Genomic DNA, 24,369 nt, shown 5'->3' with positions numbered 1-24,369 from the left:
CTTTCCTCTTACAAAGTGGTGAGAAAAACACTACTGCAGCGCAATATGATCCACTATGAAAAGGTCATGAAGGTGATCGGACCTCAGCTAATGACCCCATTGTCCTCAAAACTTCAAATAGCCATTTACTAGATAACTTCAAAATAAATCTATGGATGTGTGGAGGGCAGCTCGTTTGAGAGTTCGTATCGGTTACTAGAAAGAAATGAGGAGCACAAGCACAGTATGTTTTGGGTACCTCCAAAACCCAGTGCATTGGTTTGTGCTTACATCATCATCCCCAGTAAGGCTGGTGACTGTAGCTTTTCATACTGTGTTTTGCAGGGGTCAGCTGGAGAGACAAAATTGTAGCCCTTCGTTCAAAAATGGCTGAGAGGAAAGTCCTGTGGTTTGTGGTAACAGCCTTGGATGAAGTAGCATGTAAGTCTTTGCATTGCCTTTCTCAGTTCTTCCTACAAAATAAATGTCCTTGGAAAGGAGGAACCTTGCCAGGGTGAGAGGCACTTACGACAGCTAATGTGTTCGTTAGAGGTCACTTGTATCAAGTGCAGTGGTGGTAATGGGTCGCAGTGACCCTGTATTTCTACCTAGTGCCTTAATACACCAGTGCAGCTCCCGAGTACTTTCTTGGCCCAGGAAACACAGCAAATCACCACCTTTGAAAAACAGCCCAGGCAAAGGGAAGGGAAGATTATATATAAAGCCTAAGGCAGTTTGAAAGGGGAAAAAAAGACCTGTGAGATTTTCTAGCTGTAAAATATCCTGATGCTGCCATACCCTATGGGAAGATGGAGACTTTTCTGCTGTGAAGTCTGGGCTATAAACAAAGCAATGCAACATGTGGCTTTGTATAGGTAAGGCGAGGGTGGGGTACATGGCGTTCACGGTAGTCTTCCTAATTGTCACTACCCTTTAAGTCAGTCTCTACCTTTCCAGCGTTTGGCAAATGCTTTGGTTAAAACAAGTAAGTCAGGGCTCAACTTGTATTTCCAGATCGTTTCAACCCAGGGTCACAGAGTCCCACTGGAGTCCCCTCGGTGTTTGGGGCCCCAGGATGACCAGGTCTCCATGCCCTGGCTCCCAGCCCAGTGTGTAGGAAGCGAGAATGGCCAGAAACAGCAGTGATTTCCCTGGGACTGTTGTTATTAGTGCTGTATATCCTTTGTGCAGAAATCACCAGTGTATAGACTGGTGCAGTGGGAACATAGTGCTGGCAGGGTGTGAGTGCTGCTAATGCCTGTGTCCTGTGTCTGATCTGAAACGATAGAAATTAAGGTGGTGTGTTCCTAACTCCAGCACTGCCAGTCAATTTCTCTGGTGCTGGGTGAAGCCAGCCTGCTGAGGTCTGCGGGCTCTCCTGGATCTGTGACACTGAGCAAAGAGCTTGTTTCATGAAAGAAGTACTTCTGAGAGTGGTGAATAGGACTCCTCCCTGGGGAGGCCTGTGTGAGTAGAGATTGTGTGTCTCACCTTTTCAGGTGCATCTCCAATTAAATTAATGATAAATTGGTGCCCTGAGGTGGTTTCATTTTCAGATGGAATGTCTACAGCAAAGCCAAGCTGGGTTATGAATCAAGGGTTTTAAGATGGACCAGAGGAGGTCATGAGAGAAGCTTATTGCTGGGTGCCTGGTTGATTTCCTGTCCAAAAGGGGGAGACGTTGCCTTTAATTTTATCTAATTCAATTCACTGTGTTAAACTCCAGACAAGTTTCTAGGGATATAGAGAGCCTCAGAGGAGGCTGTAGCCTCCTTACTGCATTGGGAGTCGGCTGAGAGAGGAAGTTTGTACCCATGCAGTAAAGAGTTCTTTGTGGCTCTTTCCTGCTTTCAAGTGACCTACTCCTTCCCTGGGGAGAATCAAACTCTATTTTTACTTTTGTGGCAGAATTTGCACAGTTCAATGAATACAGTGCTGGGTTGTGATTTAGGACATGTTGGTTCTTTTCCCAGCTGTCCTGCTGGCTGGCCTTACTGCTTTGAGTAACTCATTTCAGCTAATTGGATACCCTGGGGTTTTTATTTGACCCTAAAATCAGAGATTTGGAGATGCTGCACATCTACTTCCCCTCTTGACTTTGAAATTTTGTGGCATAAAACCTTTGTGAAAAACCTTAGTACTATGCAGTCTCAGCCTGAGACGTTGGAGGCACCTAAATGAAGGCTCTTTGGAGTATTTTAGTCTTGCCTAGGCTGTCTCCCTCTTCCTTCAAGTATCAAAAGGATTGGAATGAAATGGTAACTTGTAACATTGTCTCCTGGCTGTTGAGAAGTGAGCTTTTGCTGCATTACACAGACCAGAAAGGGCAAACACAATTTTTTTATTTTTTTTTTTTTAGCGTGTGTCCTTGTCTTTTTTTTTTTGCCTGTGTCTGGTTTCTTCCAAGCCAGCCCTCCTTTAGAAGTTAAACCCCATTTCTTTGCCCGATGGGAGAGTTTAAACTGCAGTTCTGGTGCCATCTCCTGGCAAAAACTTAGGATTGCGGGAAAAACAGCAGGACGTGGGACAGCTGGGTGGGAGCTGGACCCACGGCCTGTACCCGTGACGACTCATTGCTTGACTGTGTTTTGCTGAGATTATTTTTGGCTTTCTCTAATGTTACAAAAGATGAACCAGGACTGTGATTCTTGGCGTTCTTATTTTCCAGGGCTTTTCAACCTCCGAGGCTCTGATGTTGAGTACAATCCTGTGTTTTTTGCATACGCCGTCATAGGAATGAACACAATCAGGTGCTTGTATTCCCCTCTTCTGTCCCCCAAGATACATTTTTCTGTGGGAGAGCTGTTCTAGCAAAGCATTTGTCTTTTCAAAACACCTACACTTGGGCACTTTAATGTCCTTTCTGAGCACTTTGTTTGAACATTAATTACTCTCCTCCCCTGAGCAGAGCTACAGAGGCAGCGAAGAGCTCTGCTGCACTCCTCAGCACCTTTGCTGTCTTGCTGGGTGACTGTGGGTATGATGGCTGAGCCCTCTGTCACCCTGAAATAATGCGGAGGGCCCTTGGAGCCCTGGGTGAAGTGTGGGTAAGAGCCAACACTGGCCTGGACATTGGAAAACTTTTCTCTAATGTCATTGATGAGTCACTTCAAAACTGCAGGGATTGTGTAGGAAAGTTTCAGGGCTGGCTTATGACAGAAGGCTTCTTTCCTGTGACTGCCCCATATAATGAGCCTCAGCAAGCATAAGTCTTTAGAAGAAAAAGAGATGAATCTGCTAGCTATATGCATCTGAGGTAAAACCTGGCTGGGTGAGTACCAGTTGTATGTGAAGGTGGAGCTGAACTTTCCAATCCAGTAAAAGCAAGAACAATGTGGTACTTGGAACAGTAGCTTTTCAATTTCCAGATGTTGCCCTTAAAAATTAGAGAATGGGCACCATTTGCCTCTCTTTATTCTCTGCTGCATGAAGCGCAATGATGGGATGCAGCCATTTTGAATGTGTCATACAAACAAAAATGTTATCAGCTCCTTTCCTCTTAGCAGGGTGGTATGTCTAAATTTCAAAGCAGGATTTAAGTTGTGTGAAGGGCAGTGGTTAAAACAATATAGGCCAAAGTATAGTGCATAATTAACTAACTCCTTTCTCCCTGAAATGTCACCAGAATGGTTTCTCCTTCCCTTCTTTACTCCAGTCACTATCAGATGTGGTCCCACCTATCTGTTCTGTCCAATTTGTTTCTCAGGCTCTTCATTGATGGTGACCGGATGATGGACACAGCTGTGAGGGAGCACTTACAGCTCGACTGTACCCTGGAGCCTGAGTTTAAAATCCAGGTGATGCCCTATGGATCTATCGTGTCGGAACTACAGGCTGTTGGTGCAGGCCTCTCAGCCAAGGAGAAAGTGTGGCTCAGTGACAAAGCCAGCTATGCTCTGACTGAGGCTATTCCCAAGGTTAGTAGCCCATGCAAGGGAAAATACTTCTCTCTGCTCAGCGTGGTCAGGAACAGTGTTAGTAAGGGCAGCTGGCCTCAGCTTCCCCTCTGCAAAGCATGGTGCAGGCTGCAGCTTGTGCAGAAGGGATCCAGCTATGCTGAGGTATCGAGAGGTTGTTAATCCTGGGGTTGCTCTCGCTGGAGCTGCCCTTCCAGTTTGCTAAGCTGATTTATCCAAAGAATTGTCAGCTTAAGATAAGACAAGTATAGTGAGAGAGGGGAGGGGGGGAGGAAACAGGGTGAATTTGGGTCATTCTGTCCATGGATGGAGCATCAGCCTTATGTGGACCAGCAGTGAGAGCTGGAAACTTGCAGAAACTGAAGCAGGGATGTTGAGCAGGATTTTCAGGAGGGGGCATCTGGCTTGATCTGAGCGTCTGAAGATGGTTCCCCTTATATCTTCAAGCCACTAAAGCAAATCAGGCAATATGTGGCATCCAGTACCGAAGACAGGAGGGACAGGGTGATAGAGCTGTTGCAGCAGGGAACCTTGGCGAGGACACATACAATCTGCAGGCACTGGTTGCTCATGCAGTGAGTGTGTCTGCTGAGGGACAGTTGCAGCATCAGAATAATTTCTGTACAGCTTTATGTGCTATATCTTACCCTTGAACTTCGCTGTCTGGGAGTCATGCAGTCCACTTATTATTCCGGTAGTCATGAAAGGAGATACTCGGGGAAAGACACACCAGCAACTATGAGCAAATAAGCTGGTTTCCATGCATCTTGTGTACATCTCTTGTTTGCCAGAGTTCACGTTCCCTGGAATGCCATCCGGTTTACAAAGCTATTTAGTACCAAACACGTACTGTGAGTAAATATGGGTGGGAGTTAGAGACCAGTGAGTATTTTCCAGATGTTGCCTTGGAAGACCCACTGAACACAATCGGTGCTTGTGCTAGGTTACTAAACAGTCTGGGCTTCCTACCTGAGAATCGCAGGGCTCAGTTGAAGGAGTTGCTGAAGGAAGAACTGAATTGTAAAAAGTGTTTGGCTGTAGGTCTGCATTCACACACCACCAGGTTTCTGCTCCACCAGGCAAGCAGGTATCTCCTGCCTGTTTCATGTGCTGCGTGGTTGTTCTGCAGGTGTGTGTATGATACAGCCATACCTGTGACAACAGAGCTAACTCATGAGGCCTGAAGGCTTTTTCAGTGCACAGGAATTCTAAGAGTGGTCTCAGCTTTGTGTCTTCCCTGCCTCAAGGAACTGTGCATTAGAAAGCAGGAGAGGAAGGACTGAAATGTCTTGATTAAAAATCACTTAGTCACTGAAAGAGCCAAACGTTTCCCAGTTCCTCATGCTGGGCCTTTTTCTCCAGCTGTACACCACTTTACACCAGCTGAAAAACTAGCCTGGGGTGCTTTGAAGAACCCCAGTGTTAGAAGTCCATCTACTGTCCGTCTCCATGAAAGCCAAATATTGACGCTGGCAAAAATCCAGTCCATTATTAACACAGATCTGCAAACCCTTTATAGATCTGCCTACAGCTGCATGTAAATATGCTTTTCACAGAAGATTAATAGAACCTACCAGACTCCAAAAAGCCAAGCCAATCTAAGAATCTGACTATTCAGAAGTTTTGTCCTGACTTTGATAAAAGGACTTTCCTGACTTGTGGCTTCTTCAGTGCTTTAGTTTCTGCATAGTATAGTATAATTGTCTTGCTATTTTTAAGAGTTTGGAAACTGTAAGCCAGTAGGATTTGTGTGAAATTGGTCTTTGCTGAGGGTCTGCCAGGCCTTTCCCATGAATTTGAGTGGTATTTATCATATGCCGGTGCATTGAAAATAGGAAAACAGCATGCTGCTTGGGCTGTGCTTGTGTAGATGCTTATCCCATCTCCTGATATATAATGGGTAGAGCAGAGAACTGTGGGGCAAAAGACATCGTTCTTGTTCCTTCTTCTGATGCTAAGGGTAGCGAGGCTTGGGCAAGTCATCGTAGTTGGTGTATTTCTGAAGACATGCCCAGAACCGGCTAATCTAAGGACAGCTGATGTTTGGGGAAGTGCACAGTGGTAAGGTAAGTTCTTAATGCAGGGCTGCCCTGTCCAGGCACAGGAAAGCTTTGTCTCGAACTGCTGATGTAAGTTTCTTTCAAAAGTGGGTGGCATGTAAAGCTCATCTTTGCAAAGGCCTTTCATGTTTCTTGGGGCTTCAATGTGTTTGTCAGAGCTGCTGATCGTTAGAAGTGATGATGCTCAGTGCTGGAGAAGTCAGAGTCTTGAGGGGCCTGCCAGGTTCAATTCCAGTGCTTGGTACCCAGGCTGGGTACCTTTTGCTCCTTGCTGCTTGGGGGTGACGGGTAACAAATGAAGGTGACTTTTTAGGTCTCTTTGCACAGCCTAAACTCCACCTTAGTCCCTGGGATTGGTGTTTCTTACTGGCTTTCTCTTGGCCTTTAGTGTACATCAGCAACATGAAACCCATGGCTCAGACATTGATATGTATGGTATTTAAGATATCCAAATCTTCACCCTGCTTCGTGGCAAGCTGTTAACTCTTTAGTTCCTTGGATTTCTCTGTGACTGTTCTTTCTTCAGTCAGGGACTGTTTCTCTTTATTCCCCAGTACACTTTATCTGACTACTGGCAACCAGTATCTCACAGCACTGAAGGTTGAGAGAGACCGCCAAAGTACAAATTATGGCCAGGCTGAGATATTAAACCTCTAGGATTATGTAGTCTGACTAATCCACAAGTAATCCCTGTCCTTCTGCTGCAGGCTTACAGATACCTCACCCCATATACCCCCATCTGCATTGCAAAAGCTGTGAAGAATGCATCAGAAACGGAAGGCATGAGAAGAGCACATGTAAGTGAAGCCTTCAGAGCCTCCTTGCACATGACAACAGGTTTGCTTTATGTTTAGGGAAAGAGATTACATTCTCCTTTCAGTTTTAGTGTTTTGGATTAAAAAGCAGGTAAGAATTTGGATGGCAGGGTAAAAATGGTTATGTCAGACATCTGCCGTTGAAGCAGTTTTTTTGCTTGTTTAGCATTCCCTCGGGATGAAGAGCAACATTTGTTGCTGTGGGGTATTACCAACCATACTCTGTTGGAAGACTGTGCAGACTTGAGAAGTGTTGTTTAGATTATGGGTCCTCAAAGGGATGTTCTCTCCCCTTTGCCAGTTCTGTTGTCTTTCTCAGTGGAGCCTTCAAATTGTTATCACTTGAATAAACACAACCTAAAGAACGCAGAGAAATTCTTCGACGCATGGTGCAAAACACAGGCCAAGATGTTCAGAAACAGACAGTGTTCTCAAAGCACTTTGGTTTTGTGTCATCATCGTGACGCTCTGGAAATGATGCTGATTTCTCAGGAGGCTTCGTATTTTCAAGCAAAGAAGCTGCCTGTGAAACAGGTTCATGGTGGGGCTGAAGTTTGTCTTGCTTATTTCCTGTTAATTTTCAAGCGGCAATTTTTGCAACACAAGAAGTATGCTAGTTAAAACAGGGCTGGCAGTTCTGAACTTGTCCCATGTTTTCTGCTAGCTTCTTGGGAACTGCTACTTTCAGTGCTTTTCTTTTCCTGTTACTTAAGGGAAGTAAAAATACTTGTACTGAGCAGAGACACTTCATTACTTGCCACCTGAGGACAAAATTGTGCCTTGCTCTTGTACACTTGTCTCTTGCTTCTTGCCTCTGCATGCTGCAAACATGTAGAAAAAAGGAAGAAAAACAGGGGTTATCAGGCGAGAATGAAGCCAGGAGCTGTGACAGACTGTGGTGCCTGTGTGCCCAAAGGGCATGTTCCCCTGACACATCACCAGATGTGTTGTGTGGTTGCCTTCCACGATCTGAAATACAAGATCTTGTGTGTTAAAGCAAGAGAGACTTGAAAGTTGTGTGAGGTAAAGCCAATGTTTGCTAAGTACTTGGTAATTCTTCACAGTAAGATACTTCCCAGCAGTAAACCTTTATTAATGTTTATTTAGTTGTCCAGATACATTTCTAGTGCTTGTGTTAAATACAGGGTGCAGAACTTGGAAAGACCACTTAAATAATCTGTTAGTTTGTGTTTCTGAAACTTGCAGATTGAATTTTTTGCATCAAAACCTCTTTATACTGTGGCTTGATAAATCTTTATTCTTTCAATTCCCTTTTCTTGTGCTTATCTTAACATAGATTAAAGATGCTGTTGCCCTGTGTGAGCTCTTCAACTGGCTGGAGAAAGAGGTAGTGTATTTTTTTTAACTTGGAGATTTTATTGCCATGTAAAACTCTGCATTAGCATAAACTTTTTGGTAGTCTTTATAGTGCCTTTGCTAAAAGTGGGGAAACAGTTGGGGTTTTACCTGTGTTTTTTGGGGGATTTCAATCATGCTTTCATCCAAAGCTGAATGAATTGAAAACATACTCTCATTCATTTTACACAGACCAAAGCCAGAGCGTATGAGAAATGACCTGAACAGGCTTAATATAGTTTTAATACTATCTTGTGCTGGTTTGGTATTGTAAATCATGAAATAATATCCAATTTGATACAAAGAATTATTCTCATCAGTCAGTGTTGTCTGGCAGTATGGACAGATTTGGCGTTTATGAATGGAGAGGTGCAGTCATGCCCAGTGAAAATGCAATAAAGACAATTTACTCATGTTTTCTCTGGGTTACAAGTACACGGTGAAGGTGCAGAGTGCTAACTGTTACTCAGCAACTTAATAAGCTGTGCTCCTTCTGTGCCACTGCCTGTCTGAGTCTATTGACTTTACCTATGGAGATGGCTTGATGACTTCCAGAAGGTGCCTTTTTACATGTCTGAGTACCTCAACAAGTCTGCCTCAGGGATTATGAAACGTAACTCTTGCTCCCCTTTGCCTGCTGTCCAGTCCTGGGGAAGTTGTCTCACAGGTTTTAATTTATCAAATGCTGAAAGTAAAATTTCACATCCTTTTGTTTTTCCTGCAACTGCTTCAATTTCGGATTTTAAAGCATAAAAATTCTGCTAATACTATGGGCTGTTGGAGAGAACTGATTAAGCTTAGTGTAACCTGTCTGTGAAGAGATACCACCTTATGAGGTGTTACCTTTGTATATATCTCAGTGAAGTTAATACTGCAGTAACCACTAACTGCTCCCTAGTCAGGGTTCAGCAGTCCTACTTTGACCGTCTCTGCTTCCCACTTCTCACATGTGCTGCGAAGTATTGCTAGGTTTGTGTTTATCATTCCTGAGGAATGAGGACAGAAAACCTGGAAAGGCGCCACTTCGAGAATGGGTTTCATAATGCACAGACGAAGCCCAGTGCTTAAGCGTATAGCATTTTCTTTACTTGTTGGTGTACTAATTCAACCTACGTCTCTGCCCACTAGGTTCCAAAGGGAACGGTAACAGAAATAATTGCTGCAGACAAAGCAGAGGAGTTTCGCAGGTAAAAAGTAAATCCTCTGTGAGGGTGTTTTCTTGGTGGCTTTTTTATCCTTTTCTTTTTTTTTGTTTTAGTCTTTAGAAGTCTAGAACATGCATATATTTTACCTGAGGACAAACCATTACTACAGGATTTCATTGAACACTTAAAAGAGTTGTGGAAGAATTGGGTCTCTTGGGAGATACAAGCCCCAGCCCACTGGATCATACCTGCTTTCCTTTTGAGATAGCAATGAGAAGTGCTGCAGGTTAGGACACTTCAATACGAGATAGTTGCTTTCTTACTATGGAGGAATTGATGTAAGAGTTAGATTTTCTCCTCTTCTGATGGGAGAGTGAGCAGCATTTGTATTGAGAGATACTCCCATGTGTATGTCAATAGGACCTCTGAAAATGCCTTTGAGCAAATAAGTAACAAAGAAGAAATTGTTCAGGTCATCTCATCCCTGGGTGGTCTGTGGTGAATTTTTTGCTTGTAAGGAAAGGCTAGAGATGGAAGGCAGGTTTCCACATGGTTGGGATGACAGGGCTCCAATCTGTTCAGTTCTTCTACCTGAGTGCACTTGCCCACGTGGCTTTCAGGGCTAAGGGGAATGCTGAGGTGATGTGAAATTAAGGATGGGGCACTCCAGGTGCCACCGGTGCCTGGTGTACTCCTCTTGCTTGTGCTGTAGCGATGACAATCTTTTCTTTCAGCCAACAGAAAGACTTCGTTGAATTGAGTTTTGCTACCATATCAAGCACAGGTCCAAATGGAGCCATCATTCACTACAAGTAAGAGAAACGCAGCTTCTCCTTTCATCCTTCAGCAAACATAGTTGGAACGAGCTGTCTGGCTTCTTTGTGGAGTCACAACAGGGAGATGTAGTCGCTGTTGATTGCCATCTTGCTTTATTCCACCAGAGCTTCTGCACTTACTAAATAAAGATCTCTGCCTGCTGGCAGCATGCACGTACTATGATGCTGATCTGCTCAGGGGCCATAGAAAAGGGCTGTTTTGGGGGCAGAAGTCTGTGAAGGGTGAATATGAAGTCCAAACTGTTCTGAAATACATCCAGGAACAGATGTTGAGGGTTTTGCTGGAAGCACTATTTACTGTAGACAGATATATTCCTCGGTATGATACTTGGCTCAGCATGTGTGGGATTTCCATCATTGCCACAAGAAATCAGAGCTGACAATCTAAGCTGGCACTTAAGATGGTTTCTGGACTGCAGACGTGGGCTGGAGACCTTAAAACTGTGGAACAAACCCCTTTGTGTTTAACTAAACAGGCCAGTTCCTGAGACCAACAGAACACTGTCTGTGAACGAGATCTACCTGCTGGACTCAGGAGCACAGTACAAGTGAGTGGGATGAATGGTGCTGAACCTCTGCGTTTTCTGTTCCCAGTGACCACCTGCAGGGTCAACTCACAGCTGCAGGGGCAGGCATGGCAATGTTTAGTTTCGAGTGCAGTGCCATTTCACAGAGAGCCTGCTCACTGTATCCCCTCTGGAGGGCATTTGTGGGGTTCTGAATATAGCCAAGTGCATCAGTCAGTGGGTGACTGATCCATGACAGGAGGCCTGACCTAGGCTCAGGACAGCAGATGAGGGCTGCTGACAAGCCTTGTCTGGGGTAGGGGACGAGATCTAAAAGCACGGTTCCCGTCTGGGTCCCATTACCAGCATGATGGTAGCAGTGCTGTAGCTGGTGGTGCATGCTCCTGTCTGTTGCAGCTCTGCTCACCTGGCACATTGGTGTTAGAGCTGTAGGGAACAGGGAGCAGGCCTCACTGCCCTGGTTTAGCTGTGGGCTCCCTACACAGCAGCCTGCACAGCTGAGTGAGGCACCTACCCTGCCAGCATCTGCTCTGTGGGCAGATTTGACTGATGTTGAAGTCAGAACAAGGTGGGCAATGAAGCAGGACAGCACTGCCCTGTGGTGTTCTCTGCCTTTCCAGAGAGGCAAGGTTTCTCATCCCAGTGGCCACTTGGGTCTCAGGTGGTTTTGGAAAGGCATCACCTCGGTTGACTCATTCAGTGCTGTTTTGACAGTGCTATTCAGTGGCCTCTATCTCTGAAGCTGTTTACTGTGGAACTCTTGACTCCGTGGAAAATAAAAGAGGTGATGTTTTTAACCAGTGTAAATAGATGAGAAACGGCTTGTTCAGAAAGATGCAGGACAGGCCTGCCTGCTTCTTTGAGATGAGCTTTGTCTTTAGAGCTATGCCTTATTGTTATGTCAGTCAGTCAGTCAGAGCTTTGAAAGAGAACCATACAGACACTGTTTGGTAAGAATTTACAAGGAGATCAAGGAGATATTTTTTTTCTCTCTCTCCGCCCCCATCCCCCCCCCCCGCCCCCCGATGGCCTAATTAACAATTTCCTTAGTGGCATTATGAAAATCAGCCCTTTGAATACGATGTAAGCTGGACGTCAATGGCACTTAGTACAACATTATGACGGGGATGTTCTACTTGTCCCTGCTGAGAAGTTAAACCATGAGTTCTTTGTGGCCGTGGCCTGTGTGTGCTGGGGAAAAGCATAGTCACTGGAGTGAGTGTTTCAAAGAGAACTCGGTATTTCCAGAGCCTCTGTTTTTTGACAGCAGGCTCAAAATGATATTTGTAGAAGGAACTCGGAGCCAATTTCTGACACCTCAGACTAACCCCTATCCAAATGTTGGAAAACCTCTAGAAATCTTAGCACAAGACATCCTGAGGATGAAAGGGACATTATACCCCCTTATGCTTCCCTTTCCTGAGCTAGTAGATGTCATTTGTGCGTAAGTATGTATTTTTAAGCTGCTAATGAATCATCTTCCATACAAATAGACTAAATTTGATGTTCTGTTTTCAATGGGTAGGTATCAGTTGCTAAACCTTAAATTAGCAGCATTTTTATGAGCAGTTTAGATTCTAATTTGTGAAGACTTTGGGACGCTTATGGATGAAAGATAGCATTTTGAATTGTAAATCATTATTGCTACATCTGGGACGTGTGTTCAGGAATTTGTGAGATTAGGAACTGTTACATCATCAGTCTTGTGTGGCACAGAGCAGATGACTTTACCCAATTACAAGCTAGGTTGGTTTGCTGCAGTGTGACTGGGTTTTCTGTGCATTCTCATTTTGATCTCTTTTCTTCCAACTCTCGCTCCCACCCCTTTGCCTCTTGCATCTTCGTTTGCCTCTGAAGGGATGGTACAACAGATGTGACCAGGACAATGCATTTTGGCACACCATCAGCCTATGAAAAGGTAAGTTGGCATCTCAGTGTGGTTTGCAATCTGACTCTTACGATTAGAGATGATTAAACAAATTAGTAATGTGCCCTACTGCTATATAGACAAAGTGCTTTATGGAATATCATGTATTTAATGATATGTGACAGCATTTTGATAAAGACTGGAAAGGAGGCTGTCAGACTTCAGACTTCCAAAATACAAACTAAGTGATTTAGGGAATGGCACCTTTCTATCTTAAAATGCACACCTCTCATCTGAGAAGTGGCATGTCTGCTCTAAGAAACAATAAAATCAGTGGGCTAAAGATAAACATTACTGGCTTGCTGGGAGTTAGTGGGGTTTAACGTAGTGCAAAGCTCAGTGTCTGATGCAAAGCTGCAGTGGTGGCTTGTGTCTAGTGTACCATATTAAAAACCAGTCTCAGACTTACCTGAGAAGGTAAGTGTTGGAAGTTCAGCAATGTAATTTTGTTGATTTGAAATTGCTTCTTTAATTAAAACTAATGTCATCATTATAGTTTGCTCAGTGATGAAAATATCCTGTAGGGTATGCTCAGGAAGTAAAACTACAGCCACAAAGACAATCACTCATGTAGGTCAGGTGAACCCTACTGCTAAACCTGCACTCTTGAGTTTGTGACACGCTCCATAATTAGCAGAGAAAGATCTTGGGAGTCATTTAAAATCTTTCTGCTCATGGTTTGCTTTGGCATTGCCAGCCTTAGGAGAGCACGAGCAAGTCTTTCCAGATCCTCCACGATTTGCTACAAGATGCAGTCTTCCTCTCCATTGCTGGGGAAGGCAAAGTTTTTGCCTCTCCCTGTTTACTTATGGCACACATTTCTTTGACAGGAATGCTTCACCTATGTCCTGAAGGGACATATAGCTGTGAGTGCAGCCATCTTCCCAAATGGAACCAAAGGTGGGTTGGTGAGTTGGAGTGTTTTGACCCACAGCAGTGACCTCTGAAGAACCATTACGTGGTCTGAGAGCAACATTATGGTTGACAGGTCCAGATGTGTTAGGCACATGTTGATGTAACTATCTGTCTGTTTCCATCACAACATTTTGGATTCTGGATTACTGATGCCTTCTCCCTCATCATCAACCAGTGCTGAAAATTTTGAGGAGGGAAGTCTGAAGGGCGTTCAAAGTGCTCTGGTTCTAGGATGATGCTGATTTTCAACAGTCAGTGGCACTCCAACACACCTGTTGCCCTTCTGTGCTTGGAGGCTGTCTGTATGCTTTAATCATGGCCCCATCAAATCGAGAGGTCACACTCCAGCTTCAAAAGGACCAGCCAATTCTCTTCCAGTTAATGTGGAATCTCTTTTATTTGTGAGCAGCATGGGAAAATGACACACAAAGGAGCTGTTTTGATTTTATGCAGGAGAAGCTGTGACATACACTCAGTCCTGGTGAATTTGTTGCAGAGCTATTTTCTCCCTGATAAGACACCTTACGCGAAGGTGCTTCTTTTTAGAGTTTTCTGCAGTTTGCATTCTTGGAAAAAAAGTGAGGAAAAAGCAGCCGTGTAGTGGTACCAAAACCCCAACTGAAACTGGAGGGTGTCAGAACTTGGACACATGGGCTTGGTGCTCACATGCAGGCAATGCAAATTCTCTGCATTGTGGTTGAAACAATCTGCAATGGCTGGCAATCCAGGCAAGAAGTCTGGCTGATTAGTTCAGCAAATACTATTGGCAGATCTACTTTTTGTTCGCTTAGTGCAGCTACCTTTAAGAAAGGTGCTGAATTCTCTGTGGGACATTTAACCACTCAATGCTTTCCTGAAAACCCCAGTGGAGCAAGCAGCAGTGCAATGTTTCTTTTACAGACCATCTTCTGAGAGCTGGGTAACAGGAGAGAGAGAGAGTGAGGGGGCTCCTTAGCTGAGAAAGGGCTTGAATGTCAGGCTTGCCAAATCTGCCCTGTGACTTCTAACAATCCAATTAATTCCTTTCTTTGTTTTTTGGTAGGTTTTTTGAGGGGGTGCTGGTGGATTGTTTTGTTTATTTGGTTGGGGTTTTTTCCCCGTGTTTTCCAGGTATGAGCCTTCAGTGTGATTATCAGCATCTCAGAGGGAGCCTGACTTGTTCAAATTCTCTCTCCCTGTCTGTCTCTTTTCCTTGGCCTGCAGGTCATCTTCTAGATTCCTTTGCCCGCTCTGCCTTGTGGGACTGTGGTTTGGATTATCTGCATGGGACAGGACATGGAGTTGGCTCTTTCCTAAATGTACATGAGGGTCCTTGCGGCATTAGCTACAAAACCTTTGCAGACGAGCCTTTGGAGGCTGGCATGATCGTCTCTGATGGTATTTAGCATTGGTGATTCTCTCTGGTTGCTGGGGGAGGGACCAAGCTCTTCTAATGTGCAGGGGGAATAAATCTGACAATGGTATAATGGAAAGGTGGGATCATAAGCTCTGGTCCCGCCTCATGTTATTTTAATTGTCGTTTAAGTTCTATAGGTAAAGACCCTCATTTTGGCTCTTTCTCCTTCCATAAAACATCTTTGCAGTTGGGTGCTGCAGGCCTGCTTCCTGCTCTCTGCAGTGCAAACCTCAGCAGAGCTGTGATGCTGACCAGCCCAGCTCTGGCATGCTGCCTCCTGTTCTGCTGTGGAAGAGCTGGCTACAGTACAAGGTGGACACTAAGTTTTCAGGAGATAATCCTGTCTTTGCTATGGGCTTTTTGAGGCAGCTGTTAAATCTTTATGTGCCTTACTCTTCCAGTAGTCAATTAACAGCCTGCTGGGGTTTGCTGAGAGACTTATGTTCTTTCAGGGCTGCAAAGTCCTCTCAGGGAGTCAGGGGAATACTCTCTAAAATAAGTGTTTTGGGGAAGGGGTTACCCGCCTGCCTTTGATAAAGACATTAACATTTTCAGAGTTTCTGGTGTTTGGAACTCATGTACTCTCTGCTGTCTTTTGACTTGCAAGGAGACTCTCTGAGCTCGAGGGCTGTCTGTCTTGTTTCTCCTGTCTTTGAGAACTTTTGCTGTCACCTTGCTCGGGGCTTCTGTGCAGATTAAGTAGAGTCAGAAATTTGTTTGCTTCTGTGGATGCCTGATGTCAAGATTGCTTAGTGACTTCAGTGGACTAAAGCCATGGCGGGGAAGTTTGGCCATAGGGAATAAGTATTTGCACAGTGCAGCTGTGTGGCTTAGTTAATTGCTGTCTGTTTCTGCAGAGCCTGGGTATTATGAAGATGGGTCCTTTGGAGTCCGAATAGAGAATGTCGTGCTTGTGATCCCTGCTGAAACCAAGGTGAATGACCTGCTCAGGATACACCTTTCTTCATGACTCACTGCTTATAAAACTTAAAGTACTGGAACTTGAGATGGGACTATGCTTCAGACAGTTGAATCCTACTCAAGACTCCTAGTCTCCAAAACCCTGCTTTGGTGGAGAATGATTCTCTGATTCTAAGTCTCCTTTGCTAGTGGCAGCACAGAAGACAGTTCTGCTTCTCCAGAGTTTCCATAGGTTGAAATTTGTGTGTGAGAGTTGTTCTGAAATGTTTCCTGTCTGGATGTCAAAGACCAGAAGCATCTTTATTCAGCCCCTTGGAGTCATTGCTCTAGAGCTGGTTGATCTTCTCAAGCTGTGATTTTCTTCTCTTGATATGGTGGCAGCAGAACAAAAACTACAGACAGATTTCGACATTTTAATTGCCAGTCTGGCTGAGTTATGCTTTCAGAAATGCCAAACATGAAACTGAGTCCTGTACAATTGTGACCTGGGACATGGCCTTTAAAAAGTGACCACTGAAAGAAATAACTAAGGTTTATATTGCAATTCTTTGCTTGAACTGTAAGAAAAATGTTATTGTAAGTTGCTGCCCTTTTGTCTGAGCATTCCATGGGTTGTTCTGTAGTGATGACATGAACTGAGGAGTAAGTGTGATCTGGCTAGAGCTGTTTCTAAAAATCTACAACCCTATTTTTCTTTCTGCTGCAGTACAACTTCAAAAACAGAGGGAGCCTGACTTTTGAACCCTTAACCCTGGTTCCAATCCAGAGGAAAATGATTGATGTTAATTTGCTGACACAGAAAGAGGTAAGTGGAACAGCAGGTTTGCATTGCTTTCTTTGCACTAGAATGAGCTTGTTATGTTCTGTTTACAAGAACCACTGGTCTCTGTTCTGTTTCATACATCCAAAGAGCAATCCTGACCAATCTGACTTAATTTTAAACTTGATCCAGCTTTGAGTGGGACGGTAGACTAGATGAGCTCTCCAGAGGTCCTTCCAATCTAAATTATTCTGTGATGAAGGCAGCAAGGACCCCTCTGATGTTTTGGTGGTTCCCTTGATACGATATTTGCTGTTATCATCTCTTCTCTTCTCCTACTCCTGCATTAATTTGCTTCTGTCAGACCATCGTGCTGTGTCCCTGGAGACATGCTAATGTCTGTCCCATGTTCTTGTCTGTATCTACTTGTGACCAGTCCCGTTCAGCCACACCACATTCTGCAGTGCATATGGACTCCAAGCAGACATCACTGATGCCTGCTCAGCAGCATTTATCTCCCTAATAGCTTTATACTCTACACTTTCTATTTATGTCTCCCACTACCTTCACCATGGTGTGTTTCATTCTGTTTTTCTACCATACTCTTTATTTTGCCTCAATCCATCCTCCTTTTCTGAGTGATAATCCTGTTTGCATTTCCTTTTTCTGAAGAGGACTGTGAAGAGTACCCAGATCTGCCATAAGGTTACTTGTTCAGATCAACAGGGCAATTGTGTCTCAGGACTGCATTGTTCAGTTACAAATTTGCAAAGCTATTTACTAGACTATGCTAAAGTAGCTCTTCTGACTTGCTGGAGGCAGCAATTTGCAGAGACTTTGAATATGTGTCAGCTGAACTGAACCTTGGCTCCTCTGAAAACCCGGGACGAATTGCTCATCAAATTTACAAGTCACTTCAATAGATCAGAGGTTTGTCTTTTTAGGATAGGATCCCATCCCAGGCTAACAGCTTGGTCCTAAAGGGCACAGGGGCCTTTGGCTTTGTACTGTGTGACTTTGGCTGTACATAACTTGTAAGGGCACCAGTTCTTCTGTGGTTATGCTGAATGTCATACCCCTCCGTTTCTCTAGTGTAACTGGGTGAACGACTACCATCAGAAGTGCAGGGAAGTAATTGGAGCAGAACTGGAGAGGCAAGGCCGTCACGAAGCTCTTCAGTGGCTCATCCGGGAGACGGAGCCTGTCATCAGAGTTCAGTAGCAGCACAGTTGTCTGCGGTGCGTAGAACATCAGGACTGCTCGGTGTCACAGTAAGGTCTTCTTGGCCCTTGACACCACTGGGAGAATGTTCTTCAATAAACCTTTGGAAATCAAGAAGGGATTTCATGTGGTGTATCTCTCCCTGCAACATGTGTGGGTAGTTTGGGGTAAGGAGGGTTACTGTCTGAACAATTTTTTGTGGGGAGGGGTTGAGAATAGAAAGCAAACAAAATAAATAAGCGTGTTGCCTTTGAAACAGGCGTCTTACTGAAATAATGTTTCTAAGAGGCAATACTGGAATATTTTATACTGTCTGGTTTTTCACTGTGAAAACTCAGTATTTTTGCATACTTGGGTTTCAGTTGCTAAGATGCTGCCCACACAGCAGGACTGATTACTAAATAAAAGATTCCAACCCGCTGTTTGCTCCGTCTGCCTTCTCTTGCAGTCAGTGATGTCTTGGGTTTGATAGCTTGAGGAAGGGCAAGAACCAGATAATTCTACCTTTATATATGCATGCAGCTCAGACAGTGAAGAAATATGTATAGGGCTGCCCTGTGCTAGGCACTGGGCAGATGTATAGAGAGGCCTGCCAGGAGCAGCCAGTTCTGCCAGATTGTGGAAGGGATGTGAATGACACCAGAGGTTTATGTGTTCACACCACCCAGGCCAGTACTTCTGTCTATTGTTATGGCTTACTGAGTACTCTTACAATCCTTGGCAGCGCAGGATGTGAGGGCAGTATCATGGAATTAGAGGTTTTCCTGGATACAAAGCAATTATTAAGTGGTTTGTTTTGGTTTTTTGGTTTGTTTGGTTTTGTTTTGTTTTTTAAAAAAAGCCTGCAATGGACAAAAGAAGGCCCTTGCAACTTTGATTCAGAATCAGGCTGGCTTTGGTCACCAGGTGTGCTCTGGATGGCTGAGCAGCACACAAAGACATCTCGTGGTTAAGTGAGCTACTGCAAGTTAAACACTGGTAGGAGAGCTTCCCTGCCCCGGAGTTCTCTGCTCTGTGATCTGAAATTCACTGTGTGCAGGTGCATCAAAGCATTCTCCATGTTACAAGATGGGGAAAGAATACTTTTACTAAGTAGTCATTCTGTAACATTTACACTGAAAGTGTTCTGATCAAACCTCAAGTTCAATCTGAGATCTAAGAAGAGCAATTAGGTAACAGCAACTCAAATTCCTGAGGTTTTAAAGAAATGTTCTGTGCAAATGGATGTGTTGGTATACCTCATTTTCTTCCCCCCCAAGAAATTCTGAGAGAGAAATAATAATCTCTGTTCTATGGCATGAAATCAGTATTTCCTTTGAGAGTTCTGGAAATTGGAAGCAGTATTGTGTAGCCAGACAAAAGGCCTAGGAAGAGAAACACAAGTTGCCTGGCCTTCTAGCTATGTTATCCAAGAAGGTGATAAAACAAAAGTGCAGTAAGTGCTTTAAAAAGGTCATTTTCACACCCCAGCCCCTGCAGATAGGTATGTGTACTTAAATCTCCAAGTTGTTTCCCACCGCTGCCTGGAAGTACTAGCTTTCACCTCGGCTGTGTCTGTGGGAACCCAGCTCACACGTCACCCAGTCTCGTGAGGATGTGCTATCAGATCGAAGAAAGCGTTTCTACAAAAGGTGCATCTTGCCTCTGTAGGTCCTGACTGTGCCACAGGATCAAAGGATGAGCGAGGGATCTCCGAACAGCTTGTGCTGAGACGGGTCGGGACTTTCCCAGCAAAATCGATGTGCGTGCAGCGAGGCTGAACCATCATGGAGGTGTCAGCTGAATGCTGCAGCCTCCCCCCGCCGGCGGGAGACCTCTGAGGCTGGCAGGCAGCTGCTCTCCGAGGTGGTGGTGGACGTTCAGGCAGATAACTGCTGGTTGGTGTAGACCCGTGGGGGGGCTGCACTGCAGATGTTCCCAAGAACGGCGTCCGGGATGTCCTGGCAAAGACCCAGCCTGGGTAGGTCTCTCCTCAAACTCAAGGGCAAGTGTTTCCCACGGGAAGGCAGGAGAGGAGAATTTCTACCAAATGGTGAAACATGACAGCCAGGGGACCTTTTTTCCTCTTGACACAAAGCCGCTGTGGTTGGCTCAGGCACTTCAGCGGGGAGACACGACACTGAAAGTGATTTTCTGGGTTTGAATGGTCTTACTAGACCTTTTCCCCACCTTGATTCCTTCTTTGCAGTCAGACGCCAAGCTGGGGTCATTCCCATCCAGATCCCAGAAATTCATGGCTCCTTCCTGTCCCAAGGTCCCTTCCAGCGCACAGGGCCAGAGCTGGGGCAACCCAAACTTGTCTTCTCCCTTAGGCACCAGCTCAAAGAGCCTCAGCAGATACCTCCTGCCCATCACTCCCTAGCCCATCCCTCCAAGCCCTGCGGGCTTTTGTTGCAGGGAGTCTGCCACTGTATCCTGGTCACAGCTTGGAGATCTTTACCCCTTTCTCAGATTTAGCACCTCAGCAGAGGGAGACAGGGTGCTCTGCAGGGCTGGCTGACACGCATTCCTGGCTCGAAGGCATTTGTGTCTCTCCAATTCACTCCTAGAAAACACAACTACATGTTACATCCTTTCTGTCTGAGCTTCAGGTTTCCAATGGGAACTAAACTTGGCTGCTTCTTTTTTCACCTTCTTCCAGGCGTTATTCCATTAGTGCCTGTTTTTCCTGGGTGGTCTCTACCTTCCTCTCTCCTGTGGAAGGAAAAAGTTAAGGAAGAGAGGAGCAAGGAAAAGAATGAATGGAAAGCAAGTCCCTCTCAGGTTTGGGTTTTATTTTTTTATGAGTGTCATCCGCAGAAATGACCATAAAATTATGATGTTCAAGGGAAAAGTGTAATTTGGTTTGATTTTTTCCCCCCCGTAGAGGCTTTCCTTGTTACTGTTGTGGGAAGGAAGGGGCATTTTCAGTAACAACATGCTTAATGTCTATTTTCAAGCCATTCCGTTCTGCAGTACTTTTAACCCAGTGGGCGTCTCACAGTTTTAGATCATGCTGCAAAGCACGTTTCTGCTCCTTGTACAGCCTCTCTTACAGGGGTGCTTACTGGGATAAGCCGGTCTGGTCCCATCACTTCATCCAACCCAGGAGCTCAGTGGGCAGTTGTACCTCACCACCACCTGATCCTGTTTCTACCCATGGGACAGGACTTCAGCAAATGCAAACCAAACTCAAGTTCCATGTAGCCAATCTGATTTACGTCACCAGAGTGCTTTCCTCACTGTCCCCTGCCCAGCTGTTTGTCAATGTTTGTGCTAGAAGTCTCCAGCTATGCTATTACCGTCTTTGGGGGCTCTGAAATTCTTTGTTTCCCTTGGAATAAAAATGTTACAGAAGGAAACAGACCCTATTTTTCAGAGAGGAAAATCCATATTGGCTTTACTGTTCAATCCCCTATCATGATGTGTGCATTGGCGGCGTGCCTGTTGGTGTACAAGGCTTTAAAGGCAAACAGACCAGTTCTCCTTGAGCAGAGGCGTTCATATTCATTCACCACTAGAAACAAATGCACCTTCCCTCCATGAGCCAGGGGACTGCTTGGCTTCTCCACAGTCACCCCTCCTTCCTCAGTCTGTGGGTATTACCTTAAGTGTGCCTGGCAGCTGTAAAATCCAGTTGGGTTTTTTAACTTAAATGGCTCATAACTCACCTGTAATGGAAACCTCACTATTGTTTGCATGACTATTAAACCCATCATTTTCCATGACAGCTATTGAGGCATGTTTTGATTTACCCCAGCCCAGCCCTAGAAAGAAAAATAAAACTTCTGAGAGTGTCGTTGCTGAGGAGTTCCTCAGCAAACCCATCAAACCAGCCTGACATTCCGACTGCACGCGTGAATTAGTTGCCCAGTAATGATGAGGGGCCAGGGTGTGCTGTGGGGCACGAATCCTTATTCCTGTGGTTCCTTCTGCTGATGGTGAAAGGGAGAGCCAGGTGGATGAAGTAGCCAGATATTAAAGCTGTCCTGAGGATCAGCTACCTCTTCTCTGTTGCATGGTGCTCTGTGGGGTCTCCTCTGGGTGGTGTGTGGCTGAGGACAGCATGGAGCACACCTGCATTTGAGTGATGCTTGTGAGAGGCTGAATGAGACTCCTCAGTCATGCAGGCAACTGCCTGACCAACACCTGCTTGTTGGCACCTCATGCCTGGAAAGGACCTGTCTTTGCCCAATGCTGTCTCCTTTTTGCACTCAGTGGGGGTGAGCTGGCTGCTGGTGCTAAGGACTGTTGGCATTTATTTTTGTTGGCTTGTAGCAATTCACACCTTATTCCTGGAGTCCTTTATTTTTTTGGGGAAGTAACTGCAGGCCCAGGCATCTGGCAGAGGTGTCTAGATCAGGAGTTAAATAAGTTGCTTGGTGTCAGCGCCCTCAGCTTGTTTTACATGATTAGGACAAAACTCCCCATGGCTTTAGATGTAGTAAAAAAAAAAAAAAATGAAACAAGAGCCTCTGGAGGGTAGAAATATGAACCGGGTTAGTGCTTAATTAAGTTGCCTATTAACAGTTCTGTAGCAGCCTGGAAGAATTTTAATGTACCAATTAAAGCAAGGAGCTATCTCCTCAGCTTTCCACCACCTCTGGGGACGCTGTCAAGAATGGGGAGCTTGCAGATCAAGTCCTGTTTATTTTGCTCCTTCCAGCTTGTTAAAATCGTTCTAAATTTGGGATGTGGCTGATGCCTATGGACATGTTTGCTTCCGTGAGGCCATAGAGTGATGTCTGTCTGATGAAGATTAGCATGGGAAGGAAATGGGCCCATAATGCTGTCTGACCCCATAAACCCCCTCCTGTTTCTTATGGTTTCTCTGTGTTGCTGCATGAGGAGGTGGGGGTTGGTGGCTGTAGGGTGGCTCCATGCCGACAGTGGGGATGTTGGTTTGGCATATACAGCCCAGACAGCTGGTGTGGGCTCACAGCGTCTGATTGGAAGGGTTGTGCCAAGTTATCCTGCCTGTTTTCTGGCTGTCCTGTCACCATGTTGCAACACCCTTCAGGAGCTTGTCTGGCTCCATCATAAGGTGCAGAGATGGGAGGTCCCCCTCCAAATGCACCTTGTGCGAGGTGATCAGAGAGCACGGCTGCTCTGATGACTAGGAACCTTCTGTTTTACAGCCAGAAGGTACTTAAGGCCATTTTAGCCCTGTTTGCTCAAATTGCTCTTTCTTCCTGCTTGTTTCCCTCCTGAAGACACTGCTGAGCAGCGCCTGTACCTCCTGCCTCTGACCAGTACGAACAGGCTGTCCTTGTGCCATCACTGCGCCCCAGCCCACGCCCATCCTTGCTCCAGGAGGAACTCTTGAGAGGGCTTACTAGCAAAATCATAAGGGCTTTAATCTTCACATTCCTTGAAAGCTGGATTTTTGGAAGAAGAGGAAGAAATTTAATCCCAGGGTTGGTGTGTCATGTTATGTTCTCAGGCATTTGTAATGTATCTTGAATTTGGACAGGCCAAGCTCGGCCACAGTGCCCTAAAAAGAAAAGACTGAGCAGAAAGGGTAGATGAAACCTCACTCTCTGGTGGAGAAGGGGCTCAGGAGAACAAGAGCCATTGGTCTCCTCTTGTCCGTACATTACACAGTCTGGACCTCTCCACGGTGTCTCTCAGAGGGGGGGAAGTCTGTGGGGGGAAGCAGCTCAGGTGCTTGGCCAGGAGGAGAGGAAGGACAACCAGATCACTTCAGCCCTCGGCAAGACAGCAGGGTGGCAGAGCCTCTGTGGGCACCCTGGAACTTTGGATGGGAAGCAAACAGCTTTCCAGCCACAGCCCTTTGCGGTGGGCTTGGCCAGGGACACAGGGACACAGGCAGAAGGGTCTGAAGGAGATTCACGTTGAACAACCCTGCTTATGGACAAGGCAGTCTGCGGCATCATCTCTCTTCTGCTGGCTGCTCAGGCAGGGGCTGCAGGCAGGGGTTAGGAGAGGCAGCAGCAAGGCTTAGAAACTGGGGTCAGAAAAATGTGCAGACAGAGTCTGAACTCCTTTAACAGGCTGTCAGCCTGATGGAGAGGGGATCCCGCATCTCCCCACTCCCAGCCCAGGGCTTGATCCGGGGGAGAATGTAGTGCATGTAACGCTGACAGTGATCCTGACCACAAACACACGGGAGCACACAGAGCCAGCAGAGAGCAGGCTAAGTCACATCAACAGACAGAGAGAAGCCCCCTTTTTTTTTTTTTTTTTCTTCATTTAAATTGCTTACATTTTACTGGCCTGAGGGTTGGTGAAGGCTGCAGGGGAGTTTGGTTCCTCGAGGCTGCCCATCACCAGCTCTCTTGGGAGCACGGGCTCCTGGCATGTTGTTGCCCTGCTCCAGTGATGCACTGGCTGCAGAGCAATTTCCATGCTCAGATGGCATTTGAAGAAAAAAATTCCAATCCTATCTATTTTTCATGTACCTGCCAGTGGCTTGCTCTGGCCCCTGGCGTCATGGGAGCCTTTTGCCTGTAGAGCCTGAAGGCGAGTCACCTCCCGTGTGAATGCTCAGCTGTGACCCCTTTCTTGCAGCAGTCTGGGGCAGTTTATATGGGCTGGCAAACGGGTGAACACAGCGCCTGGTCCCTGCGACTGCCACCCATAGAGCTGCACTGG

The 24,369-nt window shown here is 45.6% G+C and overlaps 1 protein-coding gene and 1 long non-coding RNA gene across 2 annotated transcripts in view; both read left to right on the top strand.

Moving 5' to 3' along the window:
- XPNPEP1 (X-prolyl aminopeptidase 1) overlaps nucleotides 1-18,195 on the top strand; it is a 28,006-nt gene extending 9,811 nt beyond the window's left edge. The window contains exons 6-19 of the mRNA XM_013300653.3: nucleotides 325-420; nucleotides 2,648-2,729; nucleotides 3,686-3,896; nucleotides 6,664-6,753; nucleotides 8,069-8,119; nucleotides 9,256-9,314; nucleotides 10,007-10,084; nucleotides 10,585-10,656; nucleotides 12,493-12,553; nucleotides 13,393-13,462; nucleotides 14,681-14,854; nucleotides 15,731-15,807; nucleotides 16,501-16,599; nucleotides 17,647-18,195. Of these exons, the coding sequence (XP_013156107.1) occupies nucleotides 325-420; nucleotides 2,648-2,729; nucleotides 3,686-3,896; nucleotides 6,664-6,753; nucleotides 8,069-8,119; nucleotides 9,256-9,314; nucleotides 10,007-10,084; nucleotides 10,585-10,656; nucleotides 12,493-12,553; nucleotides 13,393-13,462; nucleotides 14,681-14,854; nucleotides 15,731-15,807; nucleotides 16,501-16,599; nucleotides 17,647-17,775 (1,349 nt within the window). The 3' untranslated portion in view covers nucleotides 17,776-18,195. The remainder of the gene's footprint in view (nucleotides 1-324; nucleotides 421-2,647; nucleotides 2,730-3,685; nucleotides 3,897-6,663; nucleotides 6,754-8,068; nucleotides 8,120-9,255; nucleotides 9,315-10,006; nucleotides 10,085-10,584; nucleotides 10,657-12,492; nucleotides 12,554-13,392; nucleotides 13,463-14,680; nucleotides 14,855-15,730; nucleotides 15,808-16,500; nucleotides 16,600-17,646) is intronic.
- Nucleotides 18,196-18,626: 431 nt separating this feature from the next.
- Nucleotides 18,627-23,164, top strand: LOC129785286 (uncharacterized). The gene is made up of 3 exons (XR_008749091.1): nucleotides 18,627-19,735; nucleotides 20,417-20,538; nucleotides 22,968-23,164. It is a non-coding gene; the product is annotated as an uncharacterized LOC129785286 (long non-coding RNA).
- Nucleotides 23,165-24,369: the final 1,205 nt, after the last annotated feature.

Source organism: Falco peregrinus, chromosome 1 (genome assembly GCF_023634155.1).
Source record: "Falco peregrinus isolate bFalPer1 chromosome 1, bFalPer1.pri, whole genome shotgun sequence".
Classification (NCBI taxonomy): Eukaryota; Metazoa; Chordata; class Aves; order Falconiformes; family Falconidae; genus Falco; species Falco peregrinus.
The sequence above is the reverse complement of the archived record's forward strand: the minus strand, read 5'-3'. Positions and strand labels throughout refer to the sequence as shown.